Consider the following 21,915-nt stretch of genomic DNA (forward strand, 5'->3'; position numbering starts at 1 on the left):
TAAAAAATTTCACATTTTTACCATCAAGAATTTTCAATATCCATTGATTAATTGAGTATGACTGAAATTTACTTGAAAATTCTTTCGTGATGATTTTTAGTGAAAAAAGGTAAGGTAAAAGATTAAAATACAAGCAATTTTCCCGTAAAATTAACGAATTTGCACATTTTTTTTTTAAATTTCATATAAGGTACCTGCAAATTTGTTATACATTATATTCAATAGAAATGACCACAACAAAAAAATCTGGGAATTTCGACAAAATGTCTGGAATGAAATTTTTCCACCAAATAGCGTTTCAATATTGTAGCGTTTACTCAGAAAATACATAAATGATGTTTTACAATGTTAAAATTACCTCTTAAAGAGTTCCGGAAAAAATACGAAAAATGTTGTACATGAAAAAGTGCAAAACCAGTGGGCTTGAAACTTACAGGAAGACCGTAAAATTGATTAACAAAACATTTTCTCTAAAAAATTCTCAAAAATTAGGCCGAGAAAAATTTTGCAAATACTTAAACAGGTCACAAAACATTGATGCTGCGGTCGAAAGTGAAAATTATTCCACGTTATTTGTAGAGAAATGTTTCGACTACATCATATCAAAATTTGAGAGAAAACTGACCACTAATAAAAAAGATACTGTCAAATAATTATAAATACGTTGACGTATATTGCGAAAATGTGTAAATTTCATTTTTAACGTAATTTTGTAGTAATAACGCAGTCTCCCTATGAGATATTCACTATATCCAAGAGTGAGGAAAAATTGGGGGTCAACGGACTCCTTGAAGAGCTACAGTGAATTTTATATAGGCATATTTTTGGCCACTTTTGACTTATTTTGCGAGTTTGCACGCGCGTGTAAGGCACATTTGAATTGACGCGCATTTGCGTATTATTGGTTGTAAGAGGCTGAATGAGGTATCAAATTAATCAGAAGATCATGGACGATGGACAGACACAAAATAAATGACAACTCGAAGAGGCATAGCGATGGTAGGAGCAAGAACGCGCACGCATACCTGTGCGCGCGCAAATTTTTGACATGCTCAAAATGGCCTGAAACGTACCCAAACTTGACCACGGTTGATTTGGACAATTTTAAAATTTTGACGCGCGCGTACGTGCGCGTCGTGACCTTTGCATGACCTCTGTTGACATGTCCTGATGACCTGTCATCTGAACTTGATATGGTGCAAATATGAATGATTTATGATGATTAGTTGCGATGATATGATCAATAATTTAATTTTACAAAATGGCGCCTAGATGACGTCATCACGCTTTGATGACCTTGAAAAGTTTCGTTTCGCGATTCCACAATAATATCCATACATGACATGAAAATCAAGAAATTTGGCAGGCCCGATTTTGAGATAACCTGGGAACAAAATTTGGCAATAAAAATAAAGTAAAATCTGACGAATATAATAGGTGATCTGTCATATTCATGACAGACCACCTAATAAGGGACATGACTGTACTGGAGGCCTGCCTACATTGTAAACGAAAAAGGGAAAAGAGTCTTTTGTTTATTAAAAGTAGTCAAAGGACTGTTGATTTTTTAATAGAATTTGACCCTCCTGAAAATGATTGTTTCTTTAAATGACTCAGTGTGTACTGGCATCAATTGCAAACCATAGGATACTTTCAATGTGAGCTGAAGTTATTGAGGGAGAAAGAATGTCAACTTGTAAAGACTGTAAAAACCACACCAAGTTGTAGAGCTAAGTACGTGTACATCATGTAGAATAACACATTATTTCTTTGTTTTATTTTTTATTTACTCTATTAGAATATGAAGGCAGATCCCGAGAAGCTCTACACAAAGCTAGAGCGGATCGGCAAGGGATCCTTCGGTGAGGTCTACAAGGGCATAGACAATATCTGCAAGGAGATAGTGGCCATCAAGATCATAGATCTTGAGGAAGCGGAAGATGAGATCGAAGACATTCAACAGGAGATCACTGTCCTCAGTCAGTGTGATTCTGCCTATGTCACTAAGTACCATGGCTCATACCTCAAGGTAAGTGAACAATGATCCAGAATGTCTTTGTTGCAGTTTAGGGACAAGGTTTCAAAAGGCTTCAAAATCCTGGAACAACCTGCCACTAATAATTAGACAGTCTCCATCATTAGCAATCTTCAAAAAGTCATTAAAAACTCATCTCTTCAATACTTTGTAGTTTTTAAAATAGTACATCTTATTCATTGTAAGCGCTTTGGGCCTAATGGGAAAAGCGCAGTACAAATATTAAGTAATAATAAAGTAATAATAAAAGGTTATCTTGATTTTATTAGAGATCAGAGATCTTGAGGAAGCGTAAGATGAGATCAAAGACGTTTTGCAGGAGGTCTTGAGAGTAACGTACTGTATGACTTGGTTTGGTTTCAGGCAAACCATTGCTGTGCCACACACAATTTAGACACTTCATATTGTACATAAATTAATTTTTGAATACTTTTTTTCATTTCAAATTGTATTTGTATCTACTCTAATTGCATTTCATATATTTATTCATTTATTTATTTATTCAGTCATTCATTCATTCATTTTTATATATATTATTTTATTTTTATTTTATGTATTTATTTATTTATATTTTTCTTTTTGGGGGGCTGGTGTTTTTATGACTCATTCTTCTACTCTGTATTTTTCTTCAAGGCTGACACTGGGTTGTAAGTCATGACAGGCCCTTTAGGGCAAGGAAACTTTTCTATGGCACATTTTGATATTATAGCACAAATGAAGAAACCAAAAGGGCATTTATGAGAGGGCATCCAACATCCTTTCCCTTGGATGGTCAATTTAAATTCTGGAATGGTTACTGTTGTCAAAGAGCCTGTCTTTGGAGACTATCACTGTACATGATTCTGATTGTGGAAGTCAGCCCAAAGCCTCAGACAGGAAGAGACTCGGGCAGACTTGAGAGAGAATTTGTCAAGTCCATTCAGATGAATGATTGAAACTCATCTCAGTCTCGACCCAGACAACCAGCTGTGCCTACACAGTGCCTGCTCCCGGACTGTCTCATGCTAAATGTCTCTCTTTGTACAAGTCATGTACTGTACTGTGCATGCACTATTGTACAGGGAGTATCAGAAAAAACAGAACCCATTTGTCTTATTGTCTTTTCTTGAGAAAAACTTGAAATTAATAATAAGATTCATATCTCCTTAGAGGTCATCTATTTATTGGCAGTCTTGATTATAGTGTATGTTTCTATTAATACATGTAGACAAAAACACCTTTTAAAACAATATTGTGCAAAAATGTACCTGGTTCCCTTGAATGTTCAGTAGAGTGGATACCTAGTTCCATGAAAAACGAAATGAAAATAGAAGAATATTGATTTATCATAGTTTATTTTCATTCCTGTGTAAAATTCTGAGATTTTCATGATATGTTTGATTGATGCTAATTCCAAACAATGTTGTTAAACAACAAAAAGCACTTTGGAATGCACTGAATCACAGTGATTCACAGGAGTTCACAAGGCTCATAAAGTGGTTTCAGAATGCCTCAAAGTTCGTCAGTTCCAGGTATTCTCTGAAAATACCAGGTATTTTGGTAATGTGAAAGCAAACTACACGTAGTTTCCCCGATAGAAAATACCCGCTAAATAGTACATGTAGGTACTTGGCGAAATTACGAGAACTTTTGTGGGGACTTTTCTAAGGTTGCAGGTATTTTGGCGATGTGAAAGCAAATTACTGGAACATTTAGCCCAGCGTGACGTTGGATGCTGCGGCGTGGATGGCTGCTGGGCTAGTGATTTTGAATCTCGCGCCTTGCCTGCTTATCAGACCATACTGCACATGCTCGTAACTTCAGGAACTTGTATCCCGAAGGGTATGTTTCAGAGCGGTGTGAATGCAGGAATAATTAATGGGTATTTTTCAGCCTAAAAAAGTTCTTGTAATTTAACGGGGATTTTTGTGATCAAGGCGGTTTGAAACCACCTTTATACACCTAATTAGCAATAACAAATCACATTTTATAAAGATAGATTATGCAAGTTGGCATACATGTACATGTAGAATGCCTTGGTATAGCGGTTCAGCCAGTTCTGACATTTGCCTTGTAAGCCTATATCAGTGGAATTAAGAATTAAAAAAGAGAACTCTCTTTCTTTTGATAGATATTCGTCAAACACCCTGTGCTATGTTTCTCTCATTTTTCTGTTTTTCACAATAAATAGAACCCTTTTGCTTTTCACAATGAAAACAACTTGCCATCATTTTCAACCTCCCCTTTAATGCCTGGCGAGCCAGGAATAATTGAATTTGTATTTGAATTTTGACACCGGCCCCCACGATCCTGAAACCCTGCTCGTATCATCACGTGGAGAAAGGGTTGCTGATTTGATGACTCATGAAGCTCTCACAGATTTAAGGATGGGCAGTCTTGACAGTTTGCCAGAGAATTAGGGAGAAAATAAAAAAAAGCTGAGAATAAAATCTTACTTTTACTTGTTGGTGTCATAAATAGAACCATTTTGGTTAGCAATATCAAATTATTAGATCAGTCGGGGGTGCCCTTCAATTATAATTTTTTTTCTTCTCGATCTCAAACCATGAGTCACAGAATTGCCTGCAATGCATTGTGGGTATCTAAAAAGTTCAATGGTTATAAAGCTGACAAGATTGAATTTTTGCCCGTTTTCACTCCACTGATCATTAAAATTGATAATACATAATTTATATTTTCTGATTCCATGCATCTTTTGTATGTAGGCATGTGAAGTAATACATGTACATGTAGGGCTGCAACAAGTTTGTATCATTCGCACCAATTGCTGCAGAGATCTATGTAGTTTAATAGCTGTTATGGATTCAGATCCAGTATACCGGTAATCAGATTTAAAAGTAATAAAAACCTTTCCACATATTACTTGTTCTTGAAAATAATTTTGCATTTAAAATTCTTGGCCTTCCACACAAACCTTGTACTGTACATCATTTAGAAGAATACATTGGCGTTATTTCAATGAAATTTGTTCATTACAAATACAGAAAAAAACCCAGGATATCTTACATGTGCAAAGCACTGTACATGAAGAAAAGATTTTTGCTCTTCCATGGTAAAAAAAAATAGGCAGTATTCTGTAATTATTTTACACCTGATTACATCTTGCACTTGCCACATTGAAAGGAAACCAATCGAATGGCAATAATTGATGTTTACAGTTCACATAATTGCTGTTTTGTGGAAAAGCTTGCAATGTGAAAAGTGATTTGTATTAATAGTGTATCATTGCTCCAGGGCAAGTTTGTAAGAAACAAATCTCAGTGCCATATCAGTTCTGGCCTATAAATGTATTTAATCAATGGGTGTTTATTAGGCTGCTCTTAAAGTCCAACTCTTAAATGCCGACTCTAGCTTTGCTATCAGAGTTCACACAAACTGTACAGTATGAACTCGTGGTCTCATTTTTGTATATTACTGCCACATGCAGCAAGAAATGGGCATCTGTTGATTGATCAATTGATTCACTCATTCATCCATCCATCCATTCGTCTTTCTGGCTGTCTGTCCATCCGTCCATCCATCCATTCATTTAATTCATTCGATCTTTTTACTTGTTCCTTCATTCATTGACCATGCTCAGCAGAATCCTTAATGGTCGAAGGGATTATTTTATATTAATGTTGGCACAGATGAAGAAAGAAAATACAAAAAAAAATTGAATGAATTTGCATTGATTAGATATTCTGGGCCCTGTTGTACAAAGAGTTACGATTGATCCGATCAATAGCTGTGATGTATATTCATGCATTCATTGTTTTCTTGAAATTCACTGCACTTCTCTTTGCATAAAAAGGACATTGTGCAAATTTTTCGTATAAAAAATTATGACTTTAATGAATTTCCATAGAGTTACGATTGATCGGATCAATCGTAGCTCTTTGTACAACAGGGCCCTGGTCTGTTGTCATAAAACTTATTGTAATAACAAATTTGCAATTAACAGTTTAAAGCTACTGAAATGATTGAATTTGATTGGCTGATATCAAACTTTAGATAAATTATTCACTTGTTATAAAAAGTCTATATGAAACGGGGCCATTTCATAAAACTGTGGTGATCCTTTCTTGTGGTACCGGTAAATGATATTAACCATTAATGTTCATTGGTGATTGTTCATAGCGTGGAAGAAAGGTTTACCAAGGTCGTTCTTAAAATCACTCTTAATGTAATATGAACAGCTTTATGAAACACCCCCTGGACCCTGGACCAGGTGACTTGAATAGAAACGTACTACCTGTAATAAATTTCAAAACAGAAGAAAAACAAATCAAATTTACATGTACATGTAAATTGCAAAGTATATTACAAAATTAATTGCAAAAACTTTGTTGAATTGTGCTTCACATAATAGCCAACGAATTAAGAAACAAGATATCCAGTATAAAAGGAAAATTATTAGTATTACCATCATTTATTAATTATTATTATTATTACATGTATGACCCAAAATAAGAAAAAGAATATGTCGGGATTAAAAAAGAATATGTAAGCCAGTAAGGAACAATGACAATTATCAACATTATTTGTTATTAGTAATATTATTTTTATGGGACAAAGCGCTAGACAAGTACATTGTATAACATTCTGTATAATTACTTAGGGAAAAAGAACATTTTAAAACTTTATGCCTCCTTCTCATGTCTTTTATATGTTCATTGATCTATTAGTTTTCATCCTTGATACACTTTTATGACATGTACATGTATGCACACATATGATGTGCAGGGCAACATGTTGTTTACATTCAGTGAAGAAGTTGACTAGATTAGGTTTGTCAGTGCATTTCAAGCTTCATTTTAATAAGAGATGGGTGTGGTCCCCTCCAGACAGCACAGATAGATCATAATATTCTCTGTTCATTACAGTACATGACTAGTCTCTCTTGCTACACCTGTTGAATAACTCAAATTCACATGTACACCTGTAGAGAGAAAAAAGAAAGAAAGAGAGAAATTGGGGAGAGTGGGGGGGGGGGGGGGGCAGGAGATGGAAGAAGGTACACATATTAAGTACAAAAACTGTAGGAACAGAAAACTATTTTAAAAAGAGAGCACTTGAGACACACAAAAAATATGTAAACATTATGAACTTGGAAAAAGAGAAAGAGGCTCTGTTGGGGAAAAATATTGTAATTTTATTAAGTACATGAACAAACAATAATGTACCAGGTATTAAATGATATATTAGTGTTTCTTTCACTTTACACTGTCTTTGTGTTTGATAATGAAAGATACAATTCATACACTGCAGATATTTATTCTTGTATTTTCCCAAGTGGTGGTTTCTTGGTGGTGTTTGTGTATACATGCATGGGAAAAAGGCTTTGTGGTTATCCACAATTGTATCTCCCAAAGTTTCACCTACACTTCATTTTACCTTGCACATTGTACATGTAGAAGTATGTTGGAATCAGAAAAAAAGTAAAAAAAAACCCCTGCAAAATGCATGGAACATCTCATACACATCAGGGTGCTACAAAAGCACTTGCCCGATTGCCCGGGGCAAGTAAAAGTTAGAGCCAGGCAAGTGTTTTGAAGAAAAGACCAAAACTGCTTGCCCGAATCGGGCAAGCAAAATTCTCACAGTAGAATGACCAAAATTAGGGTCGATATGCATGTAATATGATGTTGACCCTAATTTTGGTCATGGTGATAATGTAGATCAGTTCATGTCAAAAGAGAGAAAAAGGTCAATGGTTTATAAAACTGCAATACTCTCCTGAAGAGGTAAGACTTTTTTTCAATGATTTTTTCGGGCAAGTGAAATAGATTTTTGGGCAAGTATTTTTGAACTATTTAAAAATGTACTTACCTGACTGGGCAAGTGCTTCTAAAAAGTTATGTAGCACCCTGCACATGGAAACGATATAGTCGACATCTAGATGTACTTGTGCTAACAAAGTAGTCTGCAAAAACAGACTCATATTTGACAGCTTAACTGATTATACCATGTCTAGAGTAAAGACTAGATGCCAAACTCTGTGTCCAGCCACAGTATAGCCTATCTGATATGCGCTGGGCTATAGTGGGCAAGTTACTGGTCGCGCGAAGCAGAACTGACGGGCGAGGGCGAAGCCCCAGCGCCTATCATCACTGGTAAAGTCATCAATATGCATATATGGTTATCATATGCGTGATGTACTTTTTATTATGCATCATTCATGAGATAACCCTTTATGGCGATCAACTGTATTTTTTAACCAATCAAATATCATCGCAGTCTACGTCACGTTCAAGCCTCGTCGCTTATTGGTCCGTGTTCGCGGACAGTTATGAATATTTATATTGAAGCTTAGTTGGGGCTTCGTACAATTTCTATGAACGGAACAAGGTAAATAACCAGTGAAGATAGGCGCTCGGGCTGCGCCCTTGCCCGTCAGTAGTTTGCCCACTAGCCCGACCCATATGGGATAGGCTAGCCACAGTACTGTACATAGTAAATCTAGTCTCGCTACTTCAGACTCTGCATTGTGCAATGTACAATTTTACAAACACTTGTGAATTTTCTATTGCATTTCATAATTTTTTTTCACATTTCTCTACATTCTTGATATGAGCAAGTCCTCAAATGACCAGCCTCTCATGAATGGGCTGTGATGTGTATAGAAAAATTAAGAGTGCCTTTTTTATTGGGTTGTTTTTGCATTGCTAATCGATATGTTTCATAAATTTATTACATGTCTGGGTACAGTAATAAGCAACTCAAGGAAAAATGCACAACATACCGTAATACATGTACATGTACATGTAGGCCTAAGTACAAGTTGTCAATATATACATAAATTATTCCCATTAATGCTTTTTGTTTTTTTATATCATATTAGACAATTTTTAAATTCATCATCATTTGTAAAAAAAAAAATCAACAGACTTGGAGTGTGAAGTCACAGTGTATAATAATTGATTTAGAGCTCAAGGGAGTGTTTCACAAATCAACTTTCAGTGATGTTGTTCATTGACCAATTTACTCTGAGCCAATCAGATGCAGGGATTTCAGTAGCTTATAACAGTTAATAGTGAAAAATCACTGACTTTTCATTTTATGAAATGCTCCCCTAAATCCTGTCAATACACACAGTAATATGTGATATGACGGATGCAAGCTGAATTGCTGGAATGGAAAAGAAATGAATGGATCATACTCAGGCCTTTATCAGATAGAAATGACTTATTTTTAGCCGATTTCGGCTCTGCATAATTTTGCAATCACAATGGAATTAAATATATGGGTGGCTCTAAAGCTGTGATTTTCTGGGCGGAATAGATTCACGAAAAAAGGGTAGCTGAATGCAATTGCGTGTTTGCACACAATACACATTGCATCGCGGGGCAGTGAGAGAGATCACTTTTGATGTGTATTGTGTGTCTTGTGCTCTATGCTGACTCATGCAGTAGTGTAGGGGAGTGAGGCTTAACTCTTTTTTTGTTCACCAGGCTTGAATAACAATAGTCTGCACTGATAATCATTCTTACTATTCTATTCAATTCTATTGTATTCATGGGGGATGGGAGGGGGTGGGGTTGAATGAAATGATTAACTTTACAGAGTTAGTCTCCTCTCAGACCTTGCAAATTAATTTTAACCCCCAAACATAGCGGCCTACACTGTACAGTAGGCCTATTGTACTTGGAAAGACTTGATGCTACATGTAGTCTACAGGCCCAGACCTTTGGTTACTCCATCTAGTATATAATGCAGAGTCTGTTATTTTTTGCTCTTACAAAAAATAGAGAATTTAGATTCTAGTCTTGACTCCAGACATGGTATAACTTGTTAAAATGTCAACTTTTAGCCTATGCTTGCAGACCACACATTGTCATAATACACCTCATATTTCAACTATTGAATTTATTGACAGTCTAATAAATTAAAGTATGTTGATATTCAAGCTATAATAAGAAAAATCTTCATGTAGTATCAAAACACACCCTTTGTATTTTATCCCGCAAATAGTTCAATCAACTTTAGTTGGTCAATGTGAAGCACAGCTGTCCATTTAGACAATGATGTATTAGGGTCAAGCGAGGTTTAGGGAAGTACACTGTACTGCACTCCCAGTACTCCAATATACATTCATAAATCATCTTTAATGTGGGCCTTTGTATATATACATGTACCATGTAGATACAAATGTAGCAAAGCTTTAAAGTTTATACTTCTTTAAGTGAAAATACAGAAAAACATTCCGGGGCATACATGTAATTCATACATGTACATGCAATTCGTACATGTACATGCAATAATGACAGGTGACTTGAGAGAGTCATAAACATGAATGCACAGTACATGTACACGTAGCCTAATAAGCCTATATTTCGTTGATTCATTAACGACTATTGGTTGATACATGTTAATATAGACCACATGCAAACTGGGAATTTAAAGTCAGTGCATGTTACATTACATCGATAACAAATAGTTGGATAAAGCTACAAAATGCTAATTTTGGCTAAAAAAGTACTTTAAAAGGTCAAAAGGTCAAGCACACGCAAAGTTACACACTTTATATTGCCATGAGTGTGCTTGCATCACGCATGGAGTACTTTACACATTAGTATGGTCCCATATACTGTTAATTGTGTACTTGGGGCCCCGTTTCACAAAGGACTTACAACTGTTGTAACTTTGCCATTATGGTAACTACCATGGCATCAGGGCTCAGCAGCCAATCAAAATCAAGGTTACCATGGTAGTTGTCATTTTGAAGAAATTACAACAGTTGTAACTCTTTATGAAATGGTCCCCGGGAGTATCGGTACTTTTCCTTCGCTGTAAGATCGTGCATGCGAAAACCCACAATGAGCTCCAAAAAATGGATATTGATGGTAGTACATACCATTAATAGATTATTGAGAGTTATTAAAACTTGTGTGCATATTCCCTTTTAGCCGCAATAATTCACCAAATGGTATGCTTTTTTGTAGAACATACATGTAGATCAATTAACAAAGGATTTAACCCGCTAAAAGCTGAAATGTACATGTAAAATGAGCAATTGAATAATTTACAAAACATATTGATTGTATATGTGTCATGGCACTAATTTAATCTGATAATAAAGCAGGTACAGTACATGAATATGACACAGTCCCCAGTCATAAGTGTCATATATACAGTCTTTTCAGTGATTTATGTTGGATAATTGAAAGATACTTGTAATTTGTATCCCATTCTTTGGTGAAATATAGTACTAAATATACATGTAATTGAGTTGTTGGAGAATGATGGTGGTCATTAGTGATGTTATGCAAAAAGTTCGGTGGTTTCACTCTCGGTGAACTTGATCGGGTGAGTGTTTCATAAAGCTGTTCGTATTAGTTAAGAGCAACTTTAAGAACGACTGGTGATCCTTTCTTGTAGTACACTTTATATTCATTGGTGACGGTTTAGTGCGTAAGAAAGGATCACAAGTCGTTCTGGGGCCCGTTTCATAAAGCTGTTTGTAAGATAAGAGCGACTTTAAGAACGACTGGTGATCCTTTCTTTGGTTTACACCATAGGCGATGGTTTAGCTCGTAAGAAAGGATCACCAGTCGTTCTTAAAGTCACTCTTAACTTACGAACAACTTTATGAAACGGCCCCCTGGATTATGAAATATAACATCAGTGATATTCTGTTGCACTACCTTTGATTTTTTTTAAGGTTTGACTCAGAAAGAAGCTGATAAAAATTATAAAATGGATTTTATTTGTGGAACTTGGAAGTTACAAATTACCAATATGCCTTAAAAATTGTGAAATTCGTGTTTCAGTTTCATTGCCAGTGGAGGCCCCGGGATATTTTAGGGGGGGGGGGGCAAGTGGAGGGCAAAAGAAAATGTTGGCTGGGGAAAGGGGGGGGGGAGGGTAGGCAAGGCTGGATATTCTTCAATTTGTTTAATATTTTTTAAATATCGGGGGGGGGGGGTACTCCATGCCCCCTTGGTGCCGTTGATTTTCAAATAAGGGTTTCAAACTGTTAATGATTATTTAATGTTTCTAATCTTCTCTAGCATTGCATTGAGTTATAAAATTACAATAAAAATAACCTCAATAATGATTTTGTTCAGGTTCTGTATCAAAAGTTCAATGTGGTATTACCACGTGACTTCAAGGGGATGGGTAAAATATACTATTGATTGGTAAACTCTTTAGACTTGGCTTGCCATAGACTTTATGTTTGATTGAATGTATCCTGTTCACAGCAGCTGTGTGGCGCCTTGAAATGATAATTGATGGTGATGATAATAACAATGATGATACAGCAATAACATTTATGTATTTTCCATGGGCCTATTTGGCCCTATATTTCCTACAAAAATGACTCTACATATAGGCCCTACATTTATATGATTCTTTCAAAACTGGTCATTTTCCCCTCTAATTGCATTCTCAATTTTGAATGGATGAACACTTGCATGAATGCAACTTGTTTCAGACGTGTTGTAACAATGTGATTCTTTGTGTAAATCGTTGTGCTTGAACACAGCCTTAGTTACAATCCATACACCAATATGTTTTATGTATGTACACAGCCTCCCTGGAGTGTGTTCACATTTTTATGTAAAATCTTGATGCATGATTCAGACCAGCGTGTTCTTACGAATGGGGGCCTAATGGAACATTCTGCCTAGAGGCCTCCTTATATTTGTTTTGCATATTACCAGCTACCATCCCCTCACATGATACTTTAATCTCCTTCACACATCGATACCAATTTATTTATAGAATAATTCCCAGCACATTGTACATACATGTATGCACATAAATATTAAAAACAACTTGATGTAAAAAAAGGTCAAATGATTTAGGTTTCCCCATACATTACTGATTGCACACTGTTCCCAAGAGTATCAAACAGGAAAACTGACTTGGTGCCCCAGTGCTACTCTATTAAAAATCACACATTTTTCTGTTTGTGATTATGATAGTAAATGAACTTTCCCTTTGATACTACTTCTAATAATAGCTTTTAAAGAATGATCTTTTACTACATGTAGTCTGCAGGCACAGACCATGATTGATATTGATCAACAAGTGGGTCTTAAGACAAGACTAGCACACAGTTCCACCAGCCTTCTTTAGGGCCGTCTGCACCATCCCGAGTTTTCAAATTAGCGCGCTATTTCTGATCTGGCAAATTATCCCGATCTGAAAAATCTCGAGATTGTTTGTAATGCAGACGCAATTATCGCGCTAGTTTGTAGGATTTATCTCGAGATTGCAATCCCAAGTCAACTCGGGTTTATTTGCAAAATAGCTCGCTATTTACGAATTATCGCGCTAATTCGTAGGTGCAGACGCACTCGGGTTTGGACTCGGGTTAATTTATTCATGACCTTCAGTCCATAATGCAATTCGCGTTCCATTTCCGCCTTGGTAAAAACATAAACAGTGATTATACCGAACACATGCAAAAGTCAACTTTATCATAGCGTTCATCAATTCCCCAATCAGCAACGATGGTGTCAAGCCCCCCGTGAATGGATTTTGGGAGAGACCAGACCGATGGGGGAGGCGCTCATTATTGACGATGGTCATAGTCAATAACAATACTGACAGCATTGTCGTCTTATTCCTTCGCAAAATGTGAGCAAATAGCATTTCTTTCCTCCCCTCTCTCTCTCTCCCCCTCTGTCGTTGCCTCGGAGTCCGCCATCATATTAAACGAAGAATACTTCACTCGCTTATAATTATAGCGCGGCTTAGCTGAAAGGATTGTTGCATAACAACGGTCGAATTCGGCGAAAGAGTACATGTACTTGATTGCATATCGCGGGAAGTTATTCAAAAGCGCGGGCCGTTGAAACTCCAAGATCGAAAGTGCGCATGCTCGGAATATCGGGCTTGTTGCCTCGCTCGAGCAAGAATCGCTCTTCGTGCGATGGTGGAGATGGGGTTTCTTGAATCTCGAGATTAATCGCGAAGAGGGCTGATCGGGCTAAAATCTCGAGATTGAGCAAACTCGGGATGGTGCAGCACCGCCTTATGTATAGTATTTTCACCTTTCCCATGGCTGATCCTGTTCGGCCTTTGGATTGCCTGCCTGTGTGCATGAATCCGGAATTCCTTCTATCATAGAAGGAAGTACTACTTCACCCGTGATGGGTCTGTGCCTGCAGACTAGCTGGGATGCACTTTGCCTTCTAAATTATTTTCACCTTTCCCATGAGTGACTAGTCCCTTTAAGGCATTTTTTCAGGAAACTGTTTGGGTAGCCTGCCTGTGTGTGAATCCGGACTTCCCCTTTTCATGTCAAGCGAAAGGGAAGTACGGCCACACCCATGAAGGGAGATCATATTATGAATATGTTATAAGTAATTTAGGCTGGGATTGAAGGACCTGCCCAAAGACTCTGTTTACACAAGTTTCTAATATGCTTATTAAAGGGGAAGGTCAACCCGACATGAATTTAGTTTTAATAAAAGCAGAAAAGAGTAACGCATTTTAACGAGGTTTGGCAGAAATTCCCATTTACCAATGGTTCATGATGTGTTGTATACTTTTTTTCTTTCTGATTAATTGTGTATATGAAATAAATTACATGTATAATATGTATGTGATCATCTTATGATATATATTATTGAATGAACGAACTGGTAAAATTATCCAATTTCAGAGAATATTACATTAAATGTGTACATGAAGGTCCGATCTGTACATTTATTCCTAATGGCATATGAGAAAACTGCATTGAAAAACCTGCTTTCATACTTCCAACTTTGATAAAATTGTTTGGCATTCTATTTTGTCATTAATAGTACATTTCCATATTTTCCATAAGAGATTTTGCAAAGATGATGCCCCCCCCCCCAGGAAAATCTTTCCTGACACAGTCAGTGGATGAGTAGATGTTTAATTAGAGGTGTACATGTACATGTATGTGTGGGAACATGCTGAAGGAAGAGGAAGGTGAAAAATTTTAATGATACTTTGGAAAGCGTGATAGACACACTTTCAAAGCTTCAATTACACATTCTAGGCCTATACAGTAGGATTTGGGTTGCACATTGGAAAGTCTCGCTCTGTGAATTTTATATAGTTTAGTTGATTTTGGGTTAGTTAATATGACATGTAGATGCCTTGTGCTTCCCAGATTTAGACCAAAATTTCTGCAGATGTACAGTAGTTACATACAATGTACATGTATAGTCAATGTATTGAAGGGGATTATTACACACTTGCCTGTACATGTAGGTCTACACCTATATTATGTACTTGAAAAATTAAGCTACTAGGTAATTGCAAGGGGAAAATTTAGAAAAAAACCTGGTGGTATTGGACAATATTAACTAAAAAAAAAAATCTACCAAGCTCTGGCTGAACCTAAATCTTATAGACCTTCTGAATTATAAAAGTTGAGCAATTGATAAAAAAAGTGTGACATTGATAAAATACATGTACTACATGTAAAAATGTCTACTGTGTGGATTGGCTTGTCTTTGTGATCCAGGCCTTGGTCCCGTTTCATAAAGACTTGTTATACATTAACAAGTTTACCGTCGGCCAATCACATTGCATGATTTTAGTAGCTTTAAACAAACTGTTGCAATTTTTCTAAGTTTTATGGAAACAGGCCCCTGGACAACGGCCCTGGTGTTTGTTGCACAGTAGGTGGTTTCAAACCACTTCGATCACAAGAATCCCCGTTAAATTACGAGAACATTTTAAGGCTAAAAAAATACCCGTTAATTATTCCTGCATTCATACCCCCCCGAAACACATCCTTCGGGATAAGTTCCCGAAGTTACGAGCATGCGCAGTATGGTCTGATAAGCAGGCAAGGCGCGAGATTCAAAATCACTAGCCCAGCAGCCACCCACGCCGCCGCGCCCAACGACACACTGGGCTAAAAGTTCCCGTAATTTGCTTTCACATCGCCAAATAACCAGCGACCTTGGAAAAATCCCCACGAAAGTTCTCGTAATTTCACCAAGTACCTACTATTTAGCGGGTATTTTCTTTTGGGGAAATTATGCGTAGTTTGCTTTCACATTACCAAAATACCTGGTATTTTCTGATCGGGGTAAATTTCCCGATCAGAGAATACCTGGAACTGGCGAACTTCGAGGCGGTCTGAAACCACCTAGTGTCACATCCACATGCAGCTGTTTGGAGAGAAAGTTATCAAATAGAGTCTGTTTTTTGAGACTACACATAATATTCAAAGGCATCGTGTGATTTTGGCCAATGATGGTGAAATACAAACATTGGTTTGTTTGGATGATCCAACAACTACAGTATGCAGGTCAAATGCTTGGCAATTATTTTGTTTGAATACTTTTATGGTTCGATTTTAATAATGCTTGTTGGAAATGATGACTGGACCCCTATTGATTAATATATTTTCATTTTTTATATTTTGTTGCTTTTTCTTTATTTATCATGCTTTTGATTTCCTTATTTAATTTTAGATACATCTGAACACTAAAGATTTTGTAGAATGTTGAACTACACTGCAATGTCACAGTAAAAATAGGTGTAATAACAATGCAATTGTAAAAAAAAGTATTATTAATTATGCATAAATATTATTGAATAGTTATACGAGGGAGGAAGAACTCTTTTTGTAAAAGTTGTTAAATGTCAAAATGTAGATTGATGAATTTCCATTGCTAATGTCATGGTAAAAGTCAAACACTAAATGGTATGCCTCCACACACCAAAATAAAGAATATGCTTTTTCTGAATCAAGACAACATACCATATAATTTCTCCTAGGTACAGTGTAGACATAGTAATAACCCCCTTTCTATATGAATTACAGGTATATATACTTGTAATAATTTTTATTCATATACATATAGCTGCGTATTTCATATTTTTCTACTTTATTAGCCCCCTTTTTGAATAGATACATGTATGTGTGTATTAGAAAAGTATTAAAATTATTCAAAGGGATACAGTACACAAGCACCCAATCCGATTTAATGGATAAGGCATAAACATTCATTTCTGAGTGAACAAAACTCTGAAAGCTACATGTATATGCAAACAACACCTGTATGTGATGAATGGGAACTGCCCTTGGAAGTGGATTGTCAAATTGCATTAAAGAGATCTGAATATACAACTCCTTTGCATTTTGCAAAATATCAAGTCATGAAACTGTCAGAATACAATTATGAGGATTTCAGTTGGAAATGATAAATAACTAACTCGTGCATACATTTGGATATGACCCAAATTCCAGCGCTATTGTTATCATTGTTTATCAAAAGAGTCGGAAGGAATGATATATACAAAATAGTCATGAACAAGGGTTGTTGATCATTTTATGAGGCAGAAATACAATGTAGATGCTCTGATTGAAATGAGTCTCCAGAATTTTTATTGTCATGTTTTTATTTTCAAAATTTGATACAATGAACGTTAGCATCATTATTTGGTGAATGAATAAGTTTTACAAGAAGTGGAAACCGTGATTGATATTTCATGTATGTAAAACAGGGTGATCAGAGAATGAGGGGGGGGGGGGTGAATTGAAGATAGGTGCCCCCCGAGAAAAACTGTTTTCTTGGGAGAGCTCTACATGTTGCAGCTGGTAACTATTCCAGAGGAAATGAAGGGGGGGTTGACTTGATGTAGAAGTATAAATAAACATTTCATTGCATGCTATTCAGGGGGAAGTTCACCCTAACAAAAAATTTATTGTAAAAATCATAAGAAATATTGCCGAAGGTTTGAGAAAAATTCATCAAAGAATTAAAAAGTTAGAATTTTAATTATTTGATTTGTGATGTCATATGCGAGCAGCAATCCTTCATAGCGAAAGGTGAAAAATAAATGAAATGCCATTTTCTCAGAAATTTGAAAATGGTTTTTACTGCACCTTTTGTACATCAATAGACAAATTATTTCACACCCAATCATGAATAGAAAACATAAAGTCATCAGGAACCATTAAAAAAAATGAAATTAATGCATTTTGATTTTATATTGCATACTATGGGGCAGCTGCTCATGTATGACTTCACAAATCCAAAACTTCAAATTCTAATAACTTTCTTAATCTTCAACAGTTTTTCCTCAAACCTTCACCAATATTTTTGTTATTTTTTCTGCTGTTTTTACAACAAACTCTTCTTCAGGGTGAACTTCCCCTTTAATTTTTCTGAAAACATTGGCAAGGAAACTTCTAAAAGGTTAATCAGAATAGAAAGCAAGAAGAGTAGACAGAATTCAACTACAAATTACTCCTCACCTTTATACTTTAACCATGTACATGTAGGCTACATTATATGTTCTTGAGAAGAACACTGCATTTGTCTGGTATGCATAATGAACATGTTTCCTGCTACATAGGCCTACATGTATGTATATGTCCAATGTAGTTGTGTGGCCATGACATTGGGGCAAATATGTAGATGATCATGCATGCATGATTCGTTGGTTGTTGATTATTTTATCATTGTTCATCATCCACTCCATGCATTGTTAATTTTATTATCAACTTACAAATGATGGTATTGCATTGTTCGTGTCAAGTTTGTGCTTGTACTACTGTTGATGCAATTTGCCCTTGAATGTTCCTGTGGTTACCACACAAACATGTAAATTTCATTGATAAAATATGAAAATAGAATTTGTATGTTTGTTTGACTTTCTGATATGCAAATATTGGCAGTTGTGATTACAGGTACTTTACATTATTCTTTGATTGTGTTAAAAAAATAATCTTCTTTACATAGTTCTGGGTGTGGTTACAGAAAATTTATTTTGATATTCACCGTTAAAACAAAATTGTCCCCCCCCCCCTTGAAATGATGACCTTTATTCTATTTTTATTTATTTTTTTGCTTGTCAATTTTGGAAAAAAATGTACTTAATTTTTTGTTGAAAACCTTCCTTTTTTTTTTGCTTGTCAAATTGTTCCTCTGGAAAATGTGCCCCCCCCCTTTTTGAAAATCCTTGATCTGCCCCTGGTAATATTGAACAAAATCAGAACAAATAATTGTGTATATGTTGGTATTTTCTGTATGAGAAAAACGTAAGATACATGTAATTTCCTTTTAGACTGCAATGAAATTTTAAAAAATGAAAATAAACACAATATATAAGAAGATATACTGTATCCAAAGCCACACATGTACAGTGGCACTGCTTACACACAACATACATGTAATGCACATTCTTCGCTCCCAGGGGATCGTTTTCTATTGCAATATAATATATGATAAAAATCAGTATTTCCATTGTATAAATTTGAGGGGCAAACTTTTTGTGGAAAAGACAGATCTTTTCTGTTTTTGACGGATAAGCCAGTCAAAACTTTGTTTGGCCATAGAAACTGTTAATTCACATACATGTATCCCCTTTCAAAACCAAAACCTATATGTATCACCCTGTAACCAAGGTCTTCCAAAATGTCACATGACTCTACATTACCTATGTCTCTTTTGCTTTCTATGGCTTTCTTTTTCAATGAGTATAAAGATTTTTTTTTCATTATATGGATTATGTGAACTCTAAATATTGTAATGTGCTTAGTATTTCCATTATTGTGAATTAAATTCAACCAACCCTTTGCATGTGAATATTGAATAATTGCATAGGGGCTATTCCACGGTTACTCACGTTACATTTGGAGACACCTTGACTCATACTTGGAGCTGTAACTCCATTATTATTGATAGGAACTAAACATCTCCGTATCACAACAAAGTACACAGTCTGACTATCCTTTGTATAAAAACAAAACTTGGGAAATTCTATTATGCTCCTGGCAAATCTTTGGAATGTGTCGGTTACTCACGTTACAGATTTGTCCCAACCTGTGGAATTGCCCATATGAACATTTAAACTGAACAATTGGATTGTAATTCTGTTTCTTCCTCATCTTCGGATCAGTGAAGCAATGAACTGCAAAAGCATTATCTTTGTAATAATTACTGGAAAGTAGAGACTTGTTGCAATTTAAACAGAGGGGTAAAAAAATGCAGTGAGAACAATTTGCCCACGGTTCCTTTAAAATCATTTAGGCAAAAAGTTAATTTAGTATATTTTTTAATGGATCGTTGTGGCCCTCCGAATATGAAATAGTTGGTCATGAGTTTGAATCTCAGCCATCGCAGGATTTCCTTCAGCAAGAAATTTACCCACATTGTGCTGCACTCCACCCAGATGAGGTAAATGGGTACCTAGCAGAAATTTATTTCTTGAAATGCTACCACACTGTAAAAGGCTGCGGGGCTAAAGCCAGGGTAATGATACCTAATCGAGCGCATAGGGATGTATATGGAAGTAATATGCACTACAAGCATGTTGGTATTATTATTACTATTATCAATTTATTTTTACTTTTGTTAATCTTTCCAGGGAACAAAGTTATGGATCATCATGGAGTACCTTGGAGGAGGATCCGCCTTGGATCTTCTGAAAGCTGGTCAAATAGATGAGATCTATATAGCCACAATTCTACGTGAAGTCATCAAGGGATTAGATTATCTTCACTGTGAAAGGAAAATTCATAGAGATATTAAAGGTAATCTCTGCATGATTATGATTTATGAGGATGATTGTAGAGTGTGATGATGGTTGCTAAGCCTAATAATCAATGATGATGGTGATGATGATAGAGAGGATGGTGGTGATGATGGTGATGATGATGATGATGATGATGATGATGGTGGTGGTGATGATGGTGATGATGATGGTGGTGGTGATGATGATGATGGTGATGATGATGATGGTGATGATGATGATGGTGATGATGATGATGATGATGATGGTGATAATGATGATGATGGTGGTGGTGGTGGTGATGATGATGATGATGATGATGATGATGATGATGGTGATGATGATGGTGATGATGATGGTGGTGATGGTGATGACGATGATTATATCTATATTGCAAAAACTTTCAAAGGGAAGTAAATTTATTACTATATTCTTGTGAGGGAGGATTCATTGAGGGTTTTTACGATATTGATGTTGATAATGATGGAGCAGTCAGCGTTTTTTTTATGGATATGCTGTTGTTAGCAATGATGGTTTAGTAGTGGGGTACTGTAGTTATGATAATCATGGTTCTAATTATAATGATGGTGGAATAGATTATTCTGAGATAGATGGCGCTATATAAATGCCTATTATTATTATTATTATTATGGTGATTTCAGTTAACTCTTGTCTTCAATCGATTTGCATTCTATTTCTAACTTTAATCAACTGCAGACTCCATAACTAATGAAAGCATACATGTTCCACCAGACCAGACATTGAATGTCAGTATCTTAAATAAAACATTCAACATCTGCCTTTTTAAACCCAGCAAATAATTGATATTGATTTTCTGCTTTTCCTCCCACTTCCATCAGCTGCAAATGTGTTACTGTCAGAGAACGGGGACGTCAAACTTGCTGACTTTGGTGTGGCCGGTCAACTCACGGAAACGCAGATCAAAAGGAATACATTCGTTGGTACACCATTCTGGATGGCACCAGAAGTCATCAAACAATCAGCATATGACTCAAAGGTATGGACAAGATAAAAGTTTGAATTCACGGAGGTGGGTTAACGTCAACCCACATTCTAAATGTCAGAGATAAATTTTATAAGTCGTCTCTGTGACTTGCAAGCAAATTGATTGACACGTGGCCTGGAGATGTCTATGATTAGTCTCCTGGAAGTTGCTCCTTGGTGGGACTGCAAACCATTTTTTTTGTGGTGGAGATGTCTTGGAGACCTATTTTCAATCAAAAGAATGGAGAGTAGGGGTGGCTATTCTTCTGTTGAGGAGATTTGGGAAAGGGATGGGGAGGAGAACAGTGAAGATGAGCAGAAGGGGGTGGGGAGGCAGAGAAAGGAGGAGGAGGAGAACAGGGAAGATGAGCAGAAAGGGGGTGGGGAGGAGGAGAAAGGATGAAGAGGGGGAGGAGAATAGGGAAGATGAGCAG

General features: G+C 36.2%; 1 protein-coding gene across 2 annotated transcripts in view; it reads left to right on the top strand.

The window, feature by feature from the left end:
- LOC121429619 (serine/threonine-protein kinase 25-like) overlaps window positions 1-21,915 on the top strand; it is a 54,825-nt gene that overhangs the window by 12,116 nt on the left and 20,794 nt on the right. For both annotated transcript variants that reach the window (XM_041626747.1, XM_041626746.1), the window contains exons 2-4: window positions 1,799-2,029; window positions 20,333-20,498; window positions 21,337-21,494. In XM_041626747.1, coding sequence (XP_041482681.1) covers window positions 1,799-2,029; window positions 20,333-20,498; window positions 21,337-21,494 — 555 coding nt within the window. The remainder of the gene's footprint in view (window positions 1-1,798; window positions 2,030-20,332; window positions 20,499-21,336; window positions 21,495-21,915) is intronic.

Source organism: Lytechinus variegatus, chromosome 16 (assembly GCF_018143015.1).
Source record: "Lytechinus variegatus isolate NC3 chromosome 16, Lvar_3.0, whole genome shotgun sequence".
NCBI classification, from domain to species: Eukaryota; Metazoa; Echinodermata; class Echinoidea; order Temnopleuroida; family Toxopneustidae; genus Lytechinus; species Lytechinus variegatus.